This window comes from Petromyzon marinus, chromosome 59 (genome assembly GCF_048934315.1).
Source record: "Petromyzon marinus isolate PM22_M1 ecotype Great Lakes invasive population chromosome 59, UKy_Petmar_22M1.pri1.0, whole genome shotgun sequence".
NCBI lineage: Eukaryota > Metazoa > Chordata > Hyperoartia > Petromyzontiformes > Petromyzontidae > Petromyzon > Petromyzon marinus.
Genome location: NC_133725.1, coordinates 2,242,079 through 2,265,563, shown reverse-complemented (window position 1 = coordinate 2,265,563; position 23,485 = coordinate 2,242,079). Strand labels below are relative to the sequence as shown.

Here is a 23,485-nt window from a genome sequence, read left to right as displayed (position 1 = left end):
CATCTGTAAGATGCGCCTGCCATTCTTCCACTCCGGTGGTGGGTGTACACCCAGGACCCCATTCCAACCTAAAGTGGCCTGGTCTCAGTTATCTGATGAAAGTTGCAAGCGAGAATTTCATCATCGCTTGCGGCTGGGATTGGCATAGTCCCCGACTCCTCCTGATGTCGAGGGTAAATGGGCGAGGTTTAGGACTGTGACTCATGCAGCTGCAATGGCTGCTTTGGGTACGCGGTCCAGACCTCCCCAGACACCCTGGATGACAGAGGAGTTGTTCAGGATGGTTGAGAAAAAGCGACAGGCCCACTGTCATCGGCTACAGAATCCCACGTCAGAGAATGAGGAGGCTTACCGCAGCCTTCGCTCGGAGGTTCGGAGAGCCGTGAGGCGCTGCAAGGATGGGTGGTGGTCGCGGGTTGCTGAGGAGATGGAGTCTGCCTCAGTGGCCCGTGATCACAAATCGCTATTTAACTCCATCAAAAAAGTAACCTGCAGCGCCACACCTATTACCATCATTAGGGGAAAAAACGGTGATCCAATTTCCGACCCCCAGGAACAGGTTCGCAGATTTGCTGAGCATTTCTGTGAGGTCCTGGGGGAGGGAAAATCCCACAGCCAGGAAAACATCGTGGCACAAAGTGAGGATGACCCTGCTGAGGCTGCGGTGCCTCAAATATTGGATGAAGTCACCCCCTGTGAGTGGCTGGCTGAGGTGCCATCTGCTGAGGAAGTATTGAAGGCGATCCAGTGTCTGAGACCAGGAAAGGCAGCGGGCAGAGATGATCTCCCAAGCGAAATGCTGAGGGAGGGTGGCGTTTGTGCACAGACTGCCCTATATGACATCATAACAACAGTCTGGACCACTGGACGGGTTCCGCAGGATTGGAAGGATGCCCTGGTGGTCCCCCTTTTTAAGAAGGGGGACCGCACAGACTGTAACAACTACAGGGGCATCTCACTCCTCAGTGTGCCGGGAAAGGTCCTGGCAAGGATTATTCAGCATCGCCTTGCCAGGCACGCTGAGGAGAGGCTTGCGGAGCCCCAATGCGGTTTCAGGAAAGGGCGGTCCTGCACAGATGCCATATTTTCTGTCCGTCTGCTACAGCAGAGGTGTAGGGAATTCCAACAAGACCTACATCTCTGCTTTATTGACCTGGTCAAGGCCTATGATACCATCAGTAGGCCTGGGCTCTGGGTCGTTCTTCGTGCTTTTGGAGTACCTGACCCTCTGCTCACGATCATTAAGGACCTTCATGATGGTGAGCGGGCCCGGGTAAAACTACGTGGCCGGGAGTCAGAGCCATTCCCTGTACACCTTGGGGTGCGACAGGGATGTCCTCTGGCTCCCACATTATTTAACATCTATTTTGACCACGTAGTTCGTGAAGCCTTCAATAGCTGTACCGGGGGAATCTCCATATGGTACAGATATAATGGGAGGCTAATCGATGCCCGGGTGCGGTCAAGGGATGGCTCCCTATTGCTCAACCACGTTATGTATGCTGATGACTTGGTAATAGCTGCTCAGTCAGAGGAGGAGTTGGAGACGCTGCTGCTGAGACTGGAGCGTGCCACTAAGAGGTGGGGCCTTACCATCAGCCCCACCAAAACTAAGCATCTGCCTGGGTATTTTGTACCATCGGACACTCCACCCCCACAACTCCCAATCGGTGATGGGGCAGTTGTGGAGAGAGTGGAGAGTTTCCCATACCTGGGCAGTGTGCTTATGACTAGCTCCAGTTTAACAGCAGAGGTCTCACTCCGAATCAGTCGAGCGGCAATATCTTTTCATCGGTTGCGTAACGCTGTGTGGAAGCTACCTGGTCTGTCGCTCCGCACTAAGCTTCAGGTCTTCTCGGCCACGGTCATTCCCTCCCTTCTCTACGCTTGCGAAACGTGGACCCCCCTAATGGAACATCTTCGCCGGTTAGAAACATTTAGGCTGACCTGCCTACGATCCATCCTGGGTTTAACCAGACTGGATTTGGTGAGGAGCTCACAAATCCTTGAAAGATCTGGGCAGGGTCCCATCGGTGAGCTCCTCAGGCAGGCAAGGCTGCGATGGCTGGGTCATGTAGCCCGCATGCCCAGCCACCGCATGCCGAAACAGCTTTTGTTTGGCCGGATTGAGGGGGCTAAGCGGGCGCGGCACGGGCTAGAGAAGAGATGGAGTGATGTGGTACAGGAGGACGTGGAGCTGAGTGGACTTGCCGATGACTGGTACCAGCGGTGTCAAGATCGGCCTCTGTGGAGGAGGCTCGTGAAGGATGCTACTGGGCAGTTGGAGGCAGTCGCCCTCCAACAACAACGGAGGGCGGAGGAGCGACGCTCACAACAGCGAGCGGAGCGCCGGGTGGCTAAAGCACAGCAGGTTGGCACAGTAGGGGGCACAGGTGGTGCATCAGCCAGTCATCTCAGTCAGTCGACCCGTGGCACCTGGGTCTGCCCCGTGACCTCCTGCCAGCGGGCGTTCGACACTTCACGTGGCCTCAGGGTGCACATAGCCTGGCACAAGCGTCGTGGTGACGTCACCGCCACTTAGTGGCGAATGGCGGTTGTTGTTGTTGTTGTTATAGTGTGGTGGTTAGCGCTACGCTGCGCTACAAACCCGGCGACCAGAGTTAGACTCCTGCTCACTCAAACGAGTACCTGGTGCGGTGTGTAGTAAACATCGCCACTAGGAAGACAAAGGCGGCCGGGCGTGGTTGCTGACCACCCATCCCCTCGTGCGCCATGCCAGCCTTCATAGCTGCTGCTCGCTGACAGCACTTGCCCCAACAGTCTATTTAGTTTATATGGGGGATCTTTGTCTTTGTGTGTAATAGGTGACACACACACATGGTGAGTCGCGTGTGTGTCTGTGTGTGTCTGTGTGTCTCTGTGTGTCTGTGTGTGTGTGTCTGGAAGAAGTCACCCCCTGTGAGTGGTTGGCTGAGGTGCCATCTGTTGTGGACTGAAGGCAATCCGGAGTCTGAGACCAGGAAAGGCAGCGGGCAGAGATGATCTCCTAAGTGAAATGCTGAGGGAGGGTGGCGTTTGTGCACAGACTGCCCTATATGACATCATAACAACAGTCTGGACCACCGGACAGGTTCCGCAGGATTGGAAGGATGCCCTGGTGGTCCCCCTCTTTAAGAAGGGGGACCGCACAGACTGTAGCAACTACAGGGGCATCTCACTCCTCAGTGTGCCGGGAAAGGTCCTGGCAAGGATTATTCAACATCGCCTTGCCAGGCACGCTGAGGAGAGGCTTGCGGAGCCCCAATGCGGTATCAGGAAAGGGCGGTCCTGCACAGATGCCATATTTTCTGTCCGTCTGCTACAGCAGAGGTGTAGGGAATTCCAACAAGACCTACATCTCTGCTTTATTGACCTGGTCAAGGCCTATGATACCAACAGTAGGCCTGGGTTCTGGGTTGTTCTTCGTGCTTTAGGAGTCCCTGACCCTCTGCTTACGATCATTAAGGACCTTCATGATGGTGAGCGGGCCCGGGTAAAACTACGTGGCCGGGAGTCAGAGCCATTCCCTGTACACCTTGGGGTGCGACAGGGATGTCCTCTGGCTCCCACATTATTTAACATCTATTTTGACCACGTAGTTCGTGAAGCCTTCAATAGCTGTACCGGAGGAATCTCCATTTGGTACAGATATAATGGGAGGCTGATCAATGCCCGGGTGCGGTCAAGGGATGACTCCCTATTGCTCAACCACGTTATGTATGCCGATGATTTGGTAATATTTCGATTTAAAGCTTTCGTGACTGCAAGGATTCATCTTCTTGGTTCTTTCGGTAAAGTCACGTAGAATGAGAATAAAATAAAATAATAAAATAAGACAATAAAAATTCTCACGACGTTTCGGCCACAACACAAGTAGCCTTCTTCAGGTGAAAGAACAGAACTGTCGGGATGACAGCGCTTCAATGAGCGCTGCTAAGATTCGCAGCGTCATTATATAAAGCTATATGGCGACTTATTGTTGTGTTGCTCAGCTGATTGGAGAGTATATATAGTTTATTGATAACATTGAGGCAGTTTAAATGTTTTTTCTCTATTGGTTTACTATGTGGTTTTCATTATATAATGTAGTGTATACCCAGTTGCTTTGTGATTAATGGCTCAGCTTATTGAGGAATATATTGAGTACATTTATTATATTGATGTAGTGTTTACTTGGTCCTCTCACATCGGTTTACTGTATGATGGTTGGGTATTTGGAGTCCTTTAGCGTCCTTGTGCTAAATGCCTGTGTTGATATGTAAACTTTGACTTTAACATATCTATTTCTGTCACAAGCTAATCCCTCAACTATTTCAATGCTAAATTCTCCGGCTTTGATATGTAAACTCCTTTGTCAAGGCGTCTTCACGCCTCTCACTGAGCTTAAAAGACACTACGAATCTTAGCAGCGCTCATTGAAGCTCTGTCGTCCCGACACATTTGTTCTTTCACCTGAAGAAGGCTACTTGTGTTGTGGCCGAAACGTCGTGAGAATTTGATTGTCTGATTTTATTTTATTATATTATTTTATTCTAATTCTACGTGACTTTACCGAAAGAACCAAGAAGATTTGGTAATAGCTGCTCATTCAGAGGAGGAGTTGGAGATGCTGCTCCTGAGATTGGAGCATGCCACTAACAGATGGGGCCTTACCATCAGCCCCACCAAAACTAAGCACCTGCCTGGGTATTTTGGACCATTGGACACTCCACCCCCACAACTCCCAATCGGTGATGGGGCAGTTGTGGAGATAGTGGAGAGTTTCCCATACCTGGGCAGTGTGCTTATGACCGGCTCCAGTTTAACAGCAGATGTCTCACTCCGAATCAGTCGAGCGGCAATATATTTTCATCGGTTGCGTAACACTGTGTGGAAGCTACCTGGTCTGTCGCTCCGCACTAAGCTTCAGGTCTTCTCGGCCACGGTCATTCCCTCCCTTCTCTACGCTTGCGAAACGTGGACCACCCTAATGGAAAATCTTCGCCAGTTGGAAACATTTAGGCTAGCCTGCCTACGAGGCAGTCGCCCTCCAACAACAACGGAGGGTGGAGGAGCAACGCTCACAACAACGAGCGGAGCGCTGGGTGGCTAAAGCACAGCAGGTTGTCACAGTAGGGGGCACAGGTGGAGCATCAGCCAGCCATCTCGGTCATCTCAGTCAGTCGACCCGTGGCACCTGGGTCTGCCCCGTGACCTCCTGCCAGCGGGCGTTCGACACTTCACGTGGCCTCAAGGTGCACATGGCCTGGCACAAGCGTCGTGGTGACGTCACCGCCACTTAGTGGCGAATGGCGGCTGTTGTTGTGTATGTGTGTCTGTGTGTGTGTTACTGTGTGTGTCTGTGTGTGTCTCTGTGTGTCTGTGTGTGTCTTTGTGCGTCACCTGTCGCTGCTGGTGGACCGTGGGGGGCAGGCTCTCTCCCCGGAGTGCCCCCCCCCCCGTGGCCACCTTTGCTTCCCGCTGGCAGCGTCGCCTCGGGCCTGCGGGAGATCTTCAGAGAGCCCTGCACACCGCGTTTGTGACCGTGTATTACCATCGCTGCTGTCGTCCTTCTCGTTCTTGTTGTCGTCCTTGTCGTCCTTGTCGTCGTCGTTGTCGTCGTTGCGCTTGTTGACCCGGGAAATGCCTTTTTGGGTTCCTCCCTGACTTTTGGTCACACCGCTGAGCCGTGGGCGCCGCGGTGGCTATGAGATGTTAACTACCTCGCCTGGTATACAGGAGGTCGTGGGTTCGGTGCGGACTCTGACGCCTGCTGCTGTATATTTGGAGTTTGTGTGTGTCTCTCTCTCTCATCATCATCACGGTGGCTAGGAGATGTTAACTACCTCGCCTGGTGTGCAGGAGGTCGTGGGCTCGATGCGGACTCTGACGCCTGCTGCTGTATATTTGGAGTTTGTATCTCTCTCTCATATTATCATCACGGTGGCTAGGAGATGTTAACTACCTCGCCTGGTGTACAGGAGGTCGTGGGCTCGATGCCGACCCTGACGCCTGCTGCTGTATATTTGGAGTTTGCGGTGTCTCTCTCTCTCTCTCTGTGGTCGCGTGGATTTTTGTCCGGGTCCTCCGGATTTTCCCTCTCCATTTAAAATCAACGTGACGTCTATTCACCCACCCAGTCGTCCATTCATCCATCCAGTCGGCCATTAATCCGTCCTCTCGTCCATTCACCTGTCCACTCGCCCCATCCGTCCGTCTAGTCGTCCACTCATCCACTCGCCCGTCCACTCATCCACTCGTCCATCCACTCGACCACTCGCCCATCCACTCGTCCACCCGTCCACTCGTCCACCAGCCCCGAGCTCACCCAGCAGCTCCCTACGCGTGCGCGTCGCGATCTCCTTGATCTCCATGCGCGTCGACGGCAGGGAGTGCGACGCCGGGATGAGGGGCGGCTGGGCGGCCCCCCCACCGCCGCCGCCGGCGGGGGCCGCCTGGGGGCTCGTGGCCACGGCCACCAGGGGGGACTTCAGGGGCCTCTCGATGCTGCGCCCCACCAGGTTGCTCAGGGGGATCTTGTAGATGTGGCGTGGCTGATGCTCCCCTGTTGGGGGGGGGGAGGGGCGGGGGGTGGAGGGTGGAGGAGGTACAACATCAGCAGTGCGACCGTCACCGCCGTGCGTCACCACCACACCTCACCACCACTCGTCACCATCACGCGTCACCACCACACGTCACCACCACGCGTCACCACCACACGTCACCACCACGCGTCACCACCACTCGTCACCACCACGCGTCACCGCGACACGTCACCGCCACACGTCACCACAACATGTCACCACCACACGTCACCACCACTCATTACCGCCGCGCGTCACCACCACACGTCACCACCACACGTCACCACCACACGTCACCACCACACGTCACCGCCACACGTCACCACCACGCATCACCACCACACGTCACCGCCACGCCTCACCGCCACGCGTCACCGCCACGCGTCACCACCACACGTCACCGCCACACATCACCGCCACACCTCACCGCCACACGTTACCGCCACACGTCACCACCACTCGTCACCACCACTCGTCACCGCCACACGTCACCACCACTCGTCACCACCACTCGTCACCGCCACACGTCACCACCACTCGTCACCGCCACACGTCACCACCACACGTCACCGCCACACGTCACCGCCACGCGTCACCGCCACGCGTCACCACCACACGTCACCGCCACGCCTCACCGCCACGCGTCACCGCCACGCGTCACCACCACACGTCACCGCCACACATCACCGCCACACCTCACCGCCACACGTTACCGCCACACGTCACCACCACTCGTCACCACCACTCGTCACCGCCACACGTCACCACCACTCGTCACCACCACTCGTCACCGCCACACGTCACCACCACTCGTCACCGCCACACGTCACCACCACACGTCACCGCCACACGTCACCGCCACGCGTCACCGCCACGCGTCACCACCACACGTCACCGCCACGCCTCACCGCCACGCGTCACCGCCACGCGTCACCACCACACGTCACCGCCACACATCACCACCACACCTCACCGCCACACGTTACCGCCACGCGTCACCACCACGCGTCACCACCACGCGTCACCACCACTCGTCACCGCCACGCGTCACCACCACTCGTCACCACCACACGTCACCACCACACGTCACCGCCACACGTCACCGCCACACATCACCGCCACACGTCACCACCACTCGTCACCACCACACGTCACCACCACACGTCACCACTACGTGTCACCGCCACGCGTCACCGCCACGCGTCACCGCCACGCGTCACCACCACACGTCACCACCACACGTCACCGCCACACATCACCGCCACACCTCACCGCCACACGTCACCACCACGCGTCACCGCCACACGTCACCGCGGCGCGTGATCCTCACCGTCCTGCGAGAGGGCGGGCGGCAGCGCCGGCTCCTCGTCGCCGGGCGGCGTCTGCGGCGTGGTGACGGCGCTGTGCTCCGTCGAAGCTCTCCGCGATGTCACCAGGCCCGACGCCATGAAGAAGATGTCCGACTACGGGGGGCGGGGGGGAGGGGCGGGGGGCGGTCGTCGTCTCTCTCGTCGCCGCCACCGTGGCGGGGATCTCCGCTGCTGTGGTCGTTATCAATGCGCTTGCTCCACTATTCGGGCAAGTCGCCCGATGACACTGGTTGATGTGATCACCAGCGGAACGTCACACTGCTCAGATTGTAAACGTCGTGGATTTACTCTCCAACACACCGGGAGCAACTACACGATACACTGCACTATACACGACTATACACTGCACTACTATACACTACACTACTATACACTACACTATACACTACACTACTATACACTACACATCTATACACTACACTATACACTACACTACTATACACTACACTACTATACACTACACTACTATACACTACACATCTATACACTACACTATACACTACACTACTATACAGTACACTACTATACACTACACATCTATACACTACACTATACACTACACTAATATACACTACACTATACACTACTATACACTGCTATACACTACACTACTATGCACTACACTATACACTACTATACACTACTGTACACTACACTATACACTACTATATACTATACTCGTAACTAATATATATACTATACTCGTAACAAACCTGACTGGCTGTGTCGGGTGGTGGAGGGTTACAACACAACATTTATACTGACGCAATCGAACCCAACAAACCTTCATTATGAATAATATTGGTCGCGAAAGCCTTCTATGATCTACTGCATCACGCAGCGTCACACAGCGTCACACAGCGTCACACAGCGACAGCGCGCAGCATCACACAGCGTCATCGCGCAGCGTCACACAGCAACACACAGCATCACACAGCGTCATCACACAGCGTCACACAGCAACACACAGCATCACACAGCGTCATCACACAGCAACACACAGCATCACACAGCGTCATCGCGCAGCGTCACACAGCAACACACAGCATCATACAGCGTCATCACACAGCGTCACACAGCGTCACACAGCGTTATCACACAGCATCATCGCACAGCGTCACACAGCGTTATCACACAGCAACACACAGCGTCACACAGCGTCATCGCGCAGCGTCACACAGCGTCACACAGCGTTATCACACAGCAACACACAACGTCACACAGCGTCATCGCGCAGCGTCACACAGTGTCATCGCACAGCGTCATCACACAGCGTCACACAGCGTCATCGCACAGCTTCACACAGCATCATCGCACAGCGTCATCACACAGCATCATCACACAGCGTCATCGCGCAGCATCACACAGTGTCATCGCGCAGCGTCATCACACAGCGTCACACAGCGTCATCGCACAGCTTCACACAGCATCATCGCACAGCGTCATCACACAGCGTCATCACACAGCGTCATCGCGCAGCATCACACAGTGTCATCGCACAGCGTCATCACACAGCGTCACACAGCGTCATCGCACAGCGTCACACAGCATCATCGCACAGCGTCATCACACAGCGTCATCACACAGCGTCATCGCACAGCGTCATCGCACAGCGTCATCACACAGCGTCACACAGCGTCATCGCACAGCGTCACACAGCATCATCGCACAGCGTCATCACACAGCGTCATCACACAGCGTCATCACACAGCGTCATCGCACACCATCACACAGCGTCATCGCGCAGCATCACACAGCGTCATCACGCAGCATCACACAGCGCCACACAGCGTCATCACACAGCATCACACAGCGTCATCGCACAGCGTCATCACACAGTGTCATCACACAGCGTCACACAGCGTCATCACACAGCATCACACAGCGTCATCGCACAGCGTCATCACACAGTGTCATCACACAGCGTCACACAGCGTCATCACACAGCGTCACACAGCGTCATCGCACAGCGTCATCACACAGTGTCATCACACAGCGTCACACAGCGTCATCACACAGCGTCACACAGCGTCACACAGCAACACACAGCGTGATCGCGCAGCGTCACACAGCGTCACACAGCGTCATCACACAGCGTCACACAGCGTCATCGCACAGCGTCATCACACAGCGTCATCACACAGCGTCCCACAGCGTCATCACACAGCGTCATCACACAGCGTCACACAGCGTCACACAGCGTCATCACACAGCAACACACAGCGTCATCGCGCAGCGTCACACAGCGTCAGCGTGCAGCGTCACACAGCGTCAGCGCATAGCGTCACACAGCGTCATCACACAGCGTCACACAGCGTCACACAGCAACACACAGCGTGATCGCGCAGCGTCACACAGCGTCACACAGCGTCATCACACAGCGTCACACAGCGTCATCGCACAGCGTCATCACACAGCGTCATCACACAGCGTCCCACAGCGTCATCACACAGCGTCATCACACAGCGTCACACAGCGTCACACAGCGTCATCACACAGCAACACACAGCGTCATCGCGCAGCGTCACACAGCGTCAGCGTGCAGCGTCACACAGCGTCAGCGCATAGCGTCACACAGCGTCATCACACAGCGTCATCGCGCAGCGTCACACAGCGTCATCGCACAGCGTCATCGCGCAGCGTCACACAGCGTCATCACACAGCGTCATCGCGCAGCGTCACACAGCGTCATCGCACAGCGTCACACAGCGTCATCACACAGCGTCACACAGCGCCATCACACAGCGTCACACAGCATCATCACACAGCGTCACACAGCATCACACAGCGTCATCACACAGCGTCCCACAGCGTCATCGCACAGCATCCCACAGCGTCATCACACAGCGTCACACAGCGTCACACAGCGTCAACGCGCAGCGTCACACAGCGTCACACAGCGTCACACAGCGTCATCGCACAGCGTCATCGCGCAGCGTCACAGCATCAGCGCGCAGCGTCACACAGCGTCACACAGCGTCATCACACAGCGTCATCACACAGCGTCACACAGCGTCATCGCACAGCGTCATCACACAGCGTCATCACACAGCGTCCCACAGCGTCATCACACAGCGTCATCACACAGCGTCACACAGCGTCACACAGCGTCATCACACAGCAACACACAGCGTCATCGCGCAGCGTCACACAGCGTCAGCGTGCAGCGTCACACAGCGTCAGCGCATAGCGTCACACAGCGTCATCACACAGCGTCATCGCGCAGCGTCACACAGCGTCATCGCACAGCGTCATCGCGCAGCGTCACACAGCGTCATCACACAGCGTCATCGCGCAGCGTCACACAGCGTCATCGCACAGCGTCACACAGCGTCATCACACAGCGTCACACAGCGCCATCACACAGCGTCACACAGCATCATCACACAGCGTCACACAGCATCACACAGCGTCATCACACAGCGTCCCACAGCGTCATCGCACAGCATCCCACAGCGTCATCACACAGCGTCACACAGCGTCACACAGCGTCAACGCGCAGCGTCACACAGCGTCACACAGCGTCACACAGCGTCATCGCACAGCGTCATCGCGCAGCGTCACAGCATCAGCGCGCAGCGTCACACAGCGTCACACAGCGTCATCACACAGCGTCATCACACAGCGTCATCACACAGCGTCATCACACAGCGTGATCGCGCAGCGTCACACAGTGTCACACAGCGTCATCACACAGCGTGATCGCGCAGCGTCACACAGTGTCACACAGCGTCACACAGCGTCACACAGCGTCAGCGCGCAGCGTCGCACCCGCGAAGAGATGAGGCTGAGGTCTGGCACGATGGTGGTGTGGACGAGGTTGCCGTTGACGACGAGCCGGATCTCGATGGAGTCGATGGTGAACGCCAGGATGTACGGGAACGCGCAAACTACACGCGCAGACGCACACACACACAGACAAAGACCCCCGTGTAGCCTTAACAGACTGTAGGGGCAAGTGCTGTTAGCGAGCACCTATGAAGGCCGGAACGGTACACGAGGGGGTGGGTGGCCAGCACCAGGCCCGGCCGCCTTTGTCTCCCCAGTGACGATGTTTACACACCGCACCGGTTACTCATTTGAGGCCGAGTCGACCTAAGGGAGGCCCAGGACCGGTTCAGATAATCGTCACCGGTATTGGCCGTGAGCGGGAATCGAACCCGGGTCGCCGGGTTCGTAGCGCAGCGTAGCGCTAACCGCTGCACCACCGCTCCTCACAAACTATACACACACAGACAACGATCCGCCGTGTAGCCTTAGCAGACTGTAGGGGCAAGTGCTGTTAGCGAGCACCTATGAAGGCCGGCACTGTGGCGGACGAGGGGGTGGGTGGCCAGCTCCACGCCCGGCCGCCTTTGTCTCCCCAGTGGCGATGTTTACTACACGCCGCACCAGGTACTATTGAGGCTGAATCGACCTAGGGGAGGCCCTGCACCGGTTCACTCTCCGACGTTCCGCACCACGTGCCGACTCCTGAAAAAGGTCCAACTTGCACACGCGAGCGAAACGTCGGAGAACGACGAGTCACGGCGGCGGCGGCACGACGGGAACTCTGGACATCCGTGAAAAAGAGCTTAATAGCTCATCGGATTTCTCCAGTACACATGAAGATTCTGATTCGAAACTCGCATTGGAGAGCCGGGTGAAGTGAAGTTGTGGGTCAGGTGAAGTGAAGTTGTGGGTCGGGTGAAGTGAAGTTGTGGGTCAGGTGAAGTGAAGTTGTGGGTCAGGTGAAGTGAAGTTGTGGGTCAGGTGAAGTGAAGTTGTGGGCCAGGTGAAGTGAAGTTGTGGGCCAGGTGAAGTGAAGTTGTGGGTCAGGTGAAGTGAAGTCATGGGTCAGGTGAAGTGAAGTTGTGGGTCACGTGAAGTGAAGTTGTGGGCCAGGTGAAGTGAAGTTGTGGGTCAGGTGAAGTGAAGTTGTGGGTCAGGTGAAGTGAAGTTGTGGGTCAGGTGTAGTGAAGTCGTGGGTCAGGTGTAGTGAAGTTGTGGGTCAGGTGAAGTGAAGTTGTGGGTCAGGTGAAGTGAAGTTGTGGGTCAGGTGAAGTGAAGTTGTGGGTCAGGTGAAGTGAAGTTGTGGGTCAGGTGAAGTGAAGTTGTGGGTCGGGTGAAGTGAAGTTGTGGGTCAGGTGGAGTGAAGTTGTGGGTCAGGTGAAGTGAAGTTGTGGGCCAGGTGAAGTGAAGTTGTGGGTCAGGTGAAGTGAAGTTGTGGGTCGGGTGAAGTGAAGTTGTGGGTCAGGTGAAGTGAAGTTGTGGGTCAGGTGAAGTGAAGTTGTGGGTCAGGTGAAGTGAAGTTGTGGGTCAGGTGAAGTGAAGTTGTGGGTCAGGTGAAGTGAAGTTGTGGGTCAGGTGAAGTGAAGTTGTGGGCCAGGTGGAGTGAAGTTGTGGGTCAGGTGAAGTGAAGTTGTGGGCCAGGTGAAGTCAAGTTGTGGGCCAGGTGAAGTGAAGTTGTGGGTCAGGTGAAGTGAAGTTGTGGGCCAGGTGAAGTGAAGTTGTGGGTCAGGTGAAGTGAAGTTGTGGGTCAGGTGAAGTGAAGTTGTGGGTCAGGTGAAGTGAAGTTGTGGGCCAGGTGTAGTGAAGTTGTGGGTCAGGTGGAGTGAAGTTGTGGGTCAGGTGAAGTGAAGTTGTGGGTCAGGTGGAGTGAAGTTGTGGGTCAGGTGAAGTGAAGTTGTGGGTCAGGTGTAGAGAAGTTGTGGGCCAGGTGGAGTGAAGTTGTGGGTCAGGTGAAGTGAAGTTGTGGGTCAGGTGAAGTGAAGTTGTGGGCCAGGTGTAGTGAAGTTGTGGGTCAGGTGAAGTGAAGTTGTGGGTCAGGTGAAGTGAAGTTGTGGGCCAGGTGTAGTGAAGTTGTGGGTCAGGTGAAGTGAAGTTGTGGGTCAGGTGAAGTGAAGTTGTGGGCCAGGTGAAGTGAAGTTGTGGGTCAGGTGAAGTGAAGTTGTGGGTCAGGTGAAGTGAAGTTGTGGGTCAGGTGAAGTGAAGTTGTGGGTCAGGTGAAGTGAAGTTGTGGGTCAGGTGAAGTGAAGTTGTGGGCCAGGTGTAGAGAAGTTGTGGGTCAGGTGAAGTGAAGTTGTGGGTCAGGTGAAGTGAAGTTGTGGGCCAGGTGTAGTGAAGTTGTGGGTCAGGTGAAGTGAAGTTGTGGGTCAGGTGAAGTGAAGTTGTGGGCCAGGTGAAGTGAAGTTGTGGGTCAGGTGAAGTGAAGTTGTGGGTCAGGTGAAGTGAAGTTGTGGGTCAGGTGAAGTGAAGTTGTGGGTCAGGTGAAGTGAAGTTGTGGGTCAGGTGAAGTGAAGTTGTGGGTCGGGTGAAGTGAAGTTGTGGGTCGGGTGAAGTGAAGTTGTGGGTCAGGTGAAGTGAAGTTGTGGGTCAGGTGAAGTGAAGTTGTGGGTCAGGTGTAGTGAAGTTGTGGGTCGGGTGAAGTGAAGTTGTGGGTCAGGTGAAGTGAAGTTGTGGGTCAGGTGAAGTGAAGTTGTGGGTCAGGTGAAGTGAAGTTGTGGGTCAGGTGAAGTGAAGTTGTGGGTCAGGTGAAGTCAAGTTGTGGGTCAGGTGAAGTGAAGTTGTGGGCCAGGTGAAGTGAAGTTGTGGGTCGGGTGTAGTGAAGTTGTGGGTCACGTGAAGTGAAGTTGTGGGTCAGGTGAAGTGAAGTTGTGGGTCAGGTGAAGTGAAGTTGTGGGTCGGGTGAAGTGAAGTTGTGGGTCACGTGAAGTGAAGTTGTGGGTCAGGTGAAGTGAAGTTGTGGGTCAGGTGAAGTGAAGTTGTGGGTCGGGTGAAGTGAAGTTGTGGGTCAGGTGAAGTGAAGTTGTGGGTCGGGTGAAGTGAAGTTGTGGGTCAGGTGAAGTGAAGTTGTGGGCCAGGTGAAGTGAAGTTGTGGGTCAGGTGAAGTGAAGTTGTGGGTCAGGTGAAGTGAAGTTGTGGGTCAGGTGAAGTGAAGTTGTGGGTCAGGTGAAGTGAAGTTGTGGGTCGGGTGAAGTGAAGTTGTGGGTCAGGTGAAGTGAAGTTGTGGGTCGGGTGAAGTGAAGTTGTGGGTCAGGTGAAGTGAAGTTGTGGGTCAGGTGAAGTGAAGTTGTGGGTCAGGTGTAGTGAAGTTGTGGGTCAGGTGAAGTGAAGTTGTGGGTCAGGTGAAGTGAAGTTGTGGGTCAGGTGAAGTGAAGTCATGGGTCAGGTGAAGTGAAGTTGTGGGCCAGGTGTAGTGAAGTTGTGGGCCAGGTGAAGTCAAGTTGTGGGTCAGGTGAAGTGAAGTTGTGGGCCAGGTGGAGTGAAGTTGTGGGTCAGGTGAAGTGAAGTTGTGGGCCAGGTGAAGTGAAGTTGTGGGTCAGGTGAAGTGAAGTTGTGGGCCAGGTGTAGTGAAGTCGTGGGTCAGGTGAAGTGAAGTTGTGGGTCAGGTGAAGTGAAGTCGTGGGTCAGGTGTAGTGAAGTTGTGGGTCAGGTGAAGTGAAGTTGTGGGTCAGGTGAAGTGAAGTTGTGGGTCAGGTGAAGTGAAGTCGTGGGTCAGGTGAAGTGAAGTCGTGGGTCAGGTGAAGTGAAGTTGTGGGTCGGGTGAAGTGAAGTCGTGGGCCACATTCCTGCCGTCGGCCCTCACCGATGGAGCTGGGAAGCTGGTTCCAAGTGAAGTGGTAGTCTGAAGCGGACGACTGCAACTGCGGGGAGTTCCCATTGAAGGGCAGGACCTTCTTGTAAAAGCAGGTGTCTGCAAAGACAAAGACAAAGGTGCCCCGTGTAGCTCTGACACACTGTTGGGGGCAAGTGCTGCTTGCAAAGTGGCACGTGTGAACGCCCGCACGGAAACACGAGGGGGTGGGTGACCAGCACCACGCCCGGCCGTCTTTGTCTCCCCAAATGCCGATGTTTACACAACGCACCGGGAGGCCCAGCGCCGGTTCAGTTTATTACTCTGAGCGCCTGATGTTATGACGTGCAAATCGTTATCGTGAGAGTGACGATGATGGTGATGATGATGGCGACGATGAGGAGGAGGACGAGGAGGAACTCACAGTTGAAGCAGATGAGCAACCCGGCTTCTCCATCCTCGTAGAGATCAATCGCGGCGACGAAGTTCACCTGGGAGAGAAGCACAGTGCCACTCAGCGTCGATGAGGTCGACGATGATGATGATGACTACGGCGATGATGATGACAGTGCTGACTATGATGATCATTATGACGATGATGATGACAATGATGACGATAATGACAAGGATGATGATGGTGATGACAATGATGATGATGACGATGATGACGATGTTGACAATGATAATGATATTCTTAGTTTTTTCGGTAAAGTCACGTTGAAGAGAAACAACAAAATAACAAAATATATATAAAACAATAAAAAATTCTCACGACGTTTCGACCATAACTCAAACGGTCATCATCAGGTGTGTCGGTTTGCATAAATTTATTTTGAAAACGGCATATTTATTTATATATATATAAAAATAACGTTTGCGTCACGCGCAACGATTGGCAGTTTGCCCAGGACTAGTCCATCTATTTTTTGAAAAGAGGAGGGGGGAGACGAAATTTGTTTTTATGTATGCTGTCTGAAAGCCACTGTAAGCGTGAACAATCAATCAAGAACTGAAATGATTTATCAAATCTTTCCAATGATTGCTAAGATAGAATCCATCTTCTCGGTTGAAATTGTCTCTGTGTTTGTATATGTGGATAGCCTCATGAACGAATCTCTCATGGAAGCCAGATGGCTTACAAAGAACCTCCGTCTTGGAAAAGTCAATGGCATGTGAGCCTACTGAATTAGAACAATGATCTGCTACGGCCGAGGTGTTGGTCCTACCGTGTTTAAGGTCTGCTTTATGTTCACGAATGCGGTCCGAGATATGGCGTTTGGTTTCTCCAATGTAACTACTACCACAGAGGCAACTTAGTTTGTAGACACCAGGGTATTGTATGTCCGGAATCACATCTTTTACAGACGGAACCAGATCACGGATTTTATGTAATGTGTTGAAACGGACCTGGATCTTGTGTTTATTCAAGATTTTGGAAATCTTTTTTGTGATCCCAGCAATGTAGGGTAAAGTGATGGTTTTGAAAGGCTCCTCAAGAGGGTTCTTCTTCATGGTTTGAGTGATAGCTTTGCGGATTGTATAGTCGGAGTAACCATTAGCCCTAAGAGCTTGGTGTACGTGCTTGAGTTCACTGCTTATGTGTTCCTGGTCGGATATGCATTGGGCTCTATGATACAGAGTCTTTATGAGATAATTCTTCTGTGATGGATGGTGGTGGGAATCCGGTTTCAGATAAGCATCCGTATGGGTAGCTTTCCTGTAGACAGAGTGGCTCATTGAACCATCAGGTCTCTTTTTAATTAGGACATCCAAAAAAGGTATCTTGCCATCTATTTCGACTTCCATGGTAAATCTGATGGCTGGGTGTATGGAATTGATGTGGTCGAAGAATTGGTCTAGAGCAGGCCGGCCATGTGGCCAGATGACAAAAGTGTCATCCACGTACCTCTTCCATAAGGTTGGGCGCAGAGTGGCAGTCTGGATGGCGTCAGTCTCAAATTTCTCCATGAAAATGTTAGCTATAACTGGAGAAAGGGGGGAGCCCATTGGGGTGCCCTCAGTTTGTTTGTAGAAAGTTCCATTCCAAGTGAAGTATGTATTGGTTAAACAGTGTCTCACCAGGGGGGGTACCTCAGTGTTTAGTCCTTGATGAACCAAGTCTTCAATGATTGCAATGGTGTCAGGTACAGGAACCTTGGTGAATAAGGAAACTACATCAAAACTGACAAGCAGGTCGTCTGGGGACAGGGAAATACCCTTGATTGTTGATACCAGGTGAGTAGAATTTTGTACCGCAGAGGTGGTCTTTCCAGTGAAAGGACGCAGGATTTCAGACAAAAAACGAGCTAGTTTGTAGGTGGGGGAGCTGATAGTAGAGACTATGGGACGAAGAGGTGTATCAACTTTATGTATTTTTGGTAAGCCGTATAATCTTGGTGGCCTGGCAGCAGAAGGTTTCAACGAAAACTGTTTAGATTGATCAATTAATGCGGTTGAATCAGAAATTATTTTGTTGGTTTGTGTGACGAGGCTGTTGGTGGGATCTCTTTTTATTTTTGTATAACTACCATCGTCGAGTAATTCTTTAATTTTGTTGTTGTATTCTATTTTATCCATGATGACAGTAGCATTGCCTTTGTCAGCTGAGAGAACTACAATATCATTCCTCTTTTTTAATTTATATAATTCAAAACGCTCATCTTTGCTGAGGTTGCTAGCTGGCATCTTAGCGTTTTTGAGGGTTGCAGCGATTTCAGATCTTGCTACGTCTGCAGCGATGTGACCCAGGCCCCTGAGAGCAACGTCTACTTGGGCAATTATATCATTAACTGGTATGTGTTTAGGTGTGACTGCAAAGTTTAGACCTTTAGCTAAAACGGATTTCAGACCATCGGAAATAGAACTGTTACTGCGATTAATTACGACTTTATTAACGTCTAACTTTTTGGTGTGTGGGTCCGGTCTTTTGTTGAAGAGGAGGTTAAATTTGGAAATCAGGTTTTCCTTACATTTGGTCGACATAGTAGCAGCTGAAGAGGCAGTCATATTGTCTACATGTTCCCAATCCGATGTGGACATTATTGCCGTCAATGATAAGTGTGATTTGTAGAGTGTCTTGTCTAACTGATCTAGTTCTGTGCGTATAAGTCTGATTTTTTCTGAGATAAGAGCTAAGCTAGTTTTGAAAAGAATTCGTTTCGCATTAGAAGAAGTTACAGTAGCAGAGGTGAGTGTAAATGCGATTGGTATTACCCCAGAGTCGCGGCATCTCTTCAGGAAGGTGAGAGACTCGATCAGCTGAGCTTTCTTATCCCGGAGTTTGTTGAAGGATCTTAAAGTTATGTGAAAACCCTCCCCGTAGAGGCGATTAAATTTTGATTTAAAGCTTTCACCCAGCCATCAGATTTACCATGGAAGTCGAAATAGATGGCAAGATACCTTTTTTGGATGTCCTAATTAAAAAGAGACCTGATGGTTCAATGAGCCACTCTGTCTACAGGAAAGCTACCCATACGGATGCTTATCTGAAACCGGATTCCCACCACCATCCATCACAGAAGAATTATCTCATAAAGACTCTGTATCATAGAGCCCAATGCATATCCGACCAGGAACACATAAGCAGTGAACTCAAGCACGTACACCAAGCTCTTAGGGCTAATGGTTACTCCGACTATACAATCCGCAAAGCTATCACTCAAACCATGAAGAAGAACCCTCTTGAGGAGCCTTTCAAAACCATCACTTTACCCTACATTGCTGGGATCACAAAAAAGATTTCCAAAATCTTGAATAAACACAAGATCCAGGTCCGTTTCAACACATTACATAAAATCCGTGATCTGGTTCCGTCTGTAAAAGATGTGATTCCGGACATACAATACCCTGGTGTCTACAAACTAAGTTGCCTCTGTGGTAGTAGTTACATTGGAGAAACCAAACGCCATATCTCGGACCGCATTCGTGAACATAAAGCAGACCTTAAACACGGTAGGACCAACACCTCGGCCGTAGCAGATCATTGTTCTAATTCAGTAGGCTCACATGCCATTGACTTTTCCAAGACGGAGGTTCTTTGTAAGCCATCTGGCTTCCATGAGAGATTCGTTCATGAGGCTATCCACATATACAAGCACAGAGACAATTTCAACCGAGAAGATGGATTCTATCTTAGCAATCATTGGAAAGATTTGATAAATCATTTCAGTTCTTGATTGATTGTTCACGCTTACAGTGGCTTTCAGACAGCATACATAAAAACAAATTTCGTCTCCCCCCTCCTCTTTTCAAAAAATAGATGGACTAGTCCTGGGCAAACTGCCAATCGTTGCGCGTGACGCAAACGTTATTTTTTATATATATATATAAATACATAAATATGCCGTTTTCAAAATAAATTTATGCAAACCGACACACCTGATGATGACCGTTTGAGTTATGGTCGAAACGTCGTGAGAATTTTTTATTGTTTTATATATATTTTGTTATTTTGTTGTTTCTCTTCAACGTGACTTTACCGAAAAAACTAAGAATATGAATTACTGCAGTCACGAAAGCTTTAAATCAAAATTTAATGATAATGATGACAATGATGATGTTGACGATTACTCTTGCCTTGCTGGCGTCGATGTTGCGCGGGCAGTGGCGATGAAGGTGATGGCAGTGATTTATGGTGGCAATGATGGTGGTGATGGTGGTGATGGTAGTGATGGTGGTGATGCTCGTGGTGGTGGTGGCGGTGATGGTGGTGGTGGGGGTGATGGTAGTGATGGTGGTGATGGTAGTTATTTTGGTGGTGGTGAAGGTGGTGATGGTGGCGGTGATGGTGGTGGTGATGGTGGTGGTGGCAGTGATGGCGGTGATGGTGGTGGTGGTGGTGAAGGTGGTGATGGTGGCGGTGATGGTGGTGGTGATGGTGGTGGTGGCAGTGATGGCGGTGATGGTGGTGGTGCTGATGGTGGTGATGGTAGTGGTGATGGCGGTGATGGTGGTGGTGGTGATGATGGTGGTGATGGTGGTGGTGATGGCGGTGATGGCGGTGATGGTGGTGGTGATGGTGTGCCTCACCTTGCTGGCGTCCACGGTGTGCAGGCGGTGGCACTCCCCGGTGCTCTCGCTGACGAGGTCGAACTGGTGGCGGTAGGCCACGCACAGCACATTGTCGTTCTCACCCGTGGGGCCGTCCACCAGCGTGAGTACCAGCGGCGTGTCGGACAGACAGATCTCCTGGACGGCACATCGTCGTCGACATCGTCGTCGACATCGTCATCGACATCGTCGTCGACATCGTCATCAACATCGTCGTCAACATCATCCACATTGCCATCAACATCGACGTCAACATCATCGTCAAAGTCGTTGTCAACATCGTCGTCAACATCATCGTCAACATCATTGTCAACATGATCGTCAGCATCGTCGTCGACATCGTCTCAACATCGTCGTCAACATCGTCGTCAACGTCATCATCACAATCATCGGCATCATCATCAGAGGAGAAGGAGTGTCCAATAAACAGATCTCCTGGATGGCACATCGACATCGTCGTCAACATCATCGTCATCATCGTCAACATCGTCATCATTGTCAACATCATTGTCAACATCGTCGTCAACATCATCAACATTATCGTCAACACTCTCCTGTATCTACTGGGACTCCACTCACCTGTATCGACTGGGACTCCACTCTCCCGTATCTACTGGGACTCCACTCTCCTGTATCTACTGGGACTCCACTCTCCTGTATGTACTGGGACTCCACTCTCCTGTATCTACTGGGACTCCACTCACCTGTATCTACTGGAACTCCACTCTCCTGTATCTACTGGAACTCCACTCTCCTGTATCTACTGGAACTCCACTCACCCGTATGTACTGGGACTCCACTCTCCTGTATCTACTGGAACTCCACTCTCCTGTATCTACTGGGACTCCACTCTCCTGTATCTACTGGGACTCCACTCTCCTGTACCTACTGGAACTCCACTCTCCTGTATCTACTGGGACTCCACTCTCCTGTATCTACTGGGACTCCACTCTCCTGTATCTACTGGGACTCCACTCTCCCGTATATACTGGAACTCCACTCACCCGTATCTACTGGGACTCCACTCTCCTGTATCTACTGGGACTCCACTCACCCGTATGTACTGGGACTCCACTCACCCGCATGTAATGGGACTCCACTCTCCTGCATGTACTGGGACTCCACTCTCCTGTATCTACTGGGACTCCACTCTCCTATATCTACTGGGACTCCACTCACCCGTATGTACTGGGACTCCACTCACCCGTATCTACTGGGACTCCACTCACCCGTATCTACTGGGACTCCACTCTCCTGTATCTACTGGGACTCTACTCACCCGTATGTACTGGGACTCCACTCTCCTGTATCTACTGGGACTCCACTCTCTGTATCTACTGGGACTCCACTCTCCTGTATCTACTGGGACTCCACTCACCCATATCTACTGGGACTCTACTCACCTGTATCTACTGGGACTCCACTCACCCGTATGTACTGGGACTCCACTCTCTGTATCTACTGGGACTCTACTCACCCGTATGTACTGGGACTCCACTCTCTGTATCTACTGGGACTCCACTCTCCTGTATCTACTGGGACTCCACTCTCCTGTATCTACTGGGACTCCACTCACCCGAATGTACTGGAACTCCTCCACGGGCGAGTCGGCCGGCACTCCGCCGGGCGAGCGCCTCCACGTGGCCAGAAGAAGTTTGTAGCGGATGGCGCTCACCACCCGCAGGTTGCCACCCGCGCTGTGCGTGTTCACCGCGTACAGGTGGCAACCTTCACCCACACACGCGCGGGCAAACAAAGACAAAGATCCCCCGTGTAGCCTTGACAGACTGTCGGGGCAAGCGCTGCTAGCGAGCGCCTACGAAGGCCGGAACGGCACACGAGGGGGTGGGTGGCCAGCACCCACGCCCGACCGCCTTTGTCTCCCCAGTGGCCACTGGGCGGCGGCGGTGTTGCGGGTCAGCGCCACGCTGCGCCACGCGGCGACCCGAGTTTGATTCCCACTCATGGCCACCACCGGGTGACGAGTATCAGAACCGGTCCAAGGCCTCCCCTAGGTCGACTCGGCCTCAAATGAGTACCTGGGGTGGGTGCTGGCCGCCCACCCCAGGTACACCCCCTCGTGTGCCGTGCCGGCCTTCATAGATGCTGCTCGCTAACAGCACTTGCCCCAACAATCTGTTCAGGCTATACGGGGGATCTTTGTGTTATCCTTGTGTGCGTGTGTGTGTGCGCACGTGTGTGTGTGCGCGTGTGTGCGTATGTGCGTGCGCGCGTGTGTGCGTATGTGTGTGTGCGCGCGTGTGTATGCATGTGCGCGCGTGCGCGTTTGTACATGTGCATGTGCGTGTGTGTGCGTGTGTGTGCGTGCGTGTGTGTGTACGTGCGTGTGCCCGTGTGTGTGCGTATGTGTGTGTGCGCGCGTGTGTGTGTACGTGTGTGTGTACGTGTGTGTGCGTATGTGTGTGTGTGTGTGTGCGTGTGTGTGTACGTGTGTGTGTACATGTGTGTGTACGTGTGTGTGCGTATGTGTGTGTGCGTGTGTGTGTGCGTGTGTGTGTGTGCCCGACATTCTCCCCACCCCCCCCCCCCCGACAACCTTTCGTCTTCTCCAGTTTGTGCTCACGGCACTCGACGCGTCCGAGCACCCCGGCCTGCTCCTCCACCGACTTCCAGACGGCCGACAGGCGGAACACGAACACGCGCGACTCCTTGCCTGTGAAGCGCGCGCGGACGCGCGGAGAGATGGGCAGGTGAACGGGACAGACGCACTCAGCCGCCCAGCAACCACAACAGAGGCAGCGACAGAGACAAAGGTCCCCCGTGTAGCCTCAACAGAGCGTTGGGGCGAGCGCTGTTGGGGGGCGGCAGCGTCTGTAGGGCCGGCACGGCACACGAGGGGGCGGGTGGCCAGCACCCGCGCCTGGCCGGCCGATGTTTACTACATCGCCACCCCAGGTACTCGTTTAAGGCTGAGTCGACCTAGGGGA

General features: G+C 53.1%; 1 protein-coding gene across 4 annotated transcripts in view; it reads right to left on the bottom strand.

Annotated features, from left to right (window-relative positions):
* Positions 1–23,485, bottom strand: part of GARNL3 (GTPase activating Rap/RanGAP domain like 3) — a 196,578-nt gene that overhangs the window by 5,793 nt on the left and 167,300 nt on the right. For all 4 annotated transcript variants that reach the window (XM_076052998.1, XM_076052999.1, XM_076052997.1 and 1 more), the window contains 9 exons: positions 23,095–23,211; positions 22,114–22,265; positions 20,517–20,675; positions 15,913–15,979; positions 15,501–15,608; positions 11,705–11,823; positions 7,894–8,026; positions 6,308–6,544; positions 5,383–5,503 (listed from right to left, as the gene is read on the bottom strand). In XM_076052998.1, coding sequence (XP_075909113.1) covers positions 5,383–5,503; positions 6,308–6,544; positions 7,894–8,026; positions 11,705–11,823; positions 15,501–15,608; positions 15,913–15,979; positions 20,517–20,675; positions 22,114–22,265; positions 23,095–23,211 — 1,213 coding nt within the window. The remainder of the gene's footprint in view (positions 1–5,382; positions 5,504–6,307; positions 6,545–7,893; positions 8,027–11,704; positions 11,824–15,500; positions 15,609–15,912; positions 15,980–20,516; positions 20,676–22,113; positions 22,266–23,094; positions 23,212–23,485) is intronic.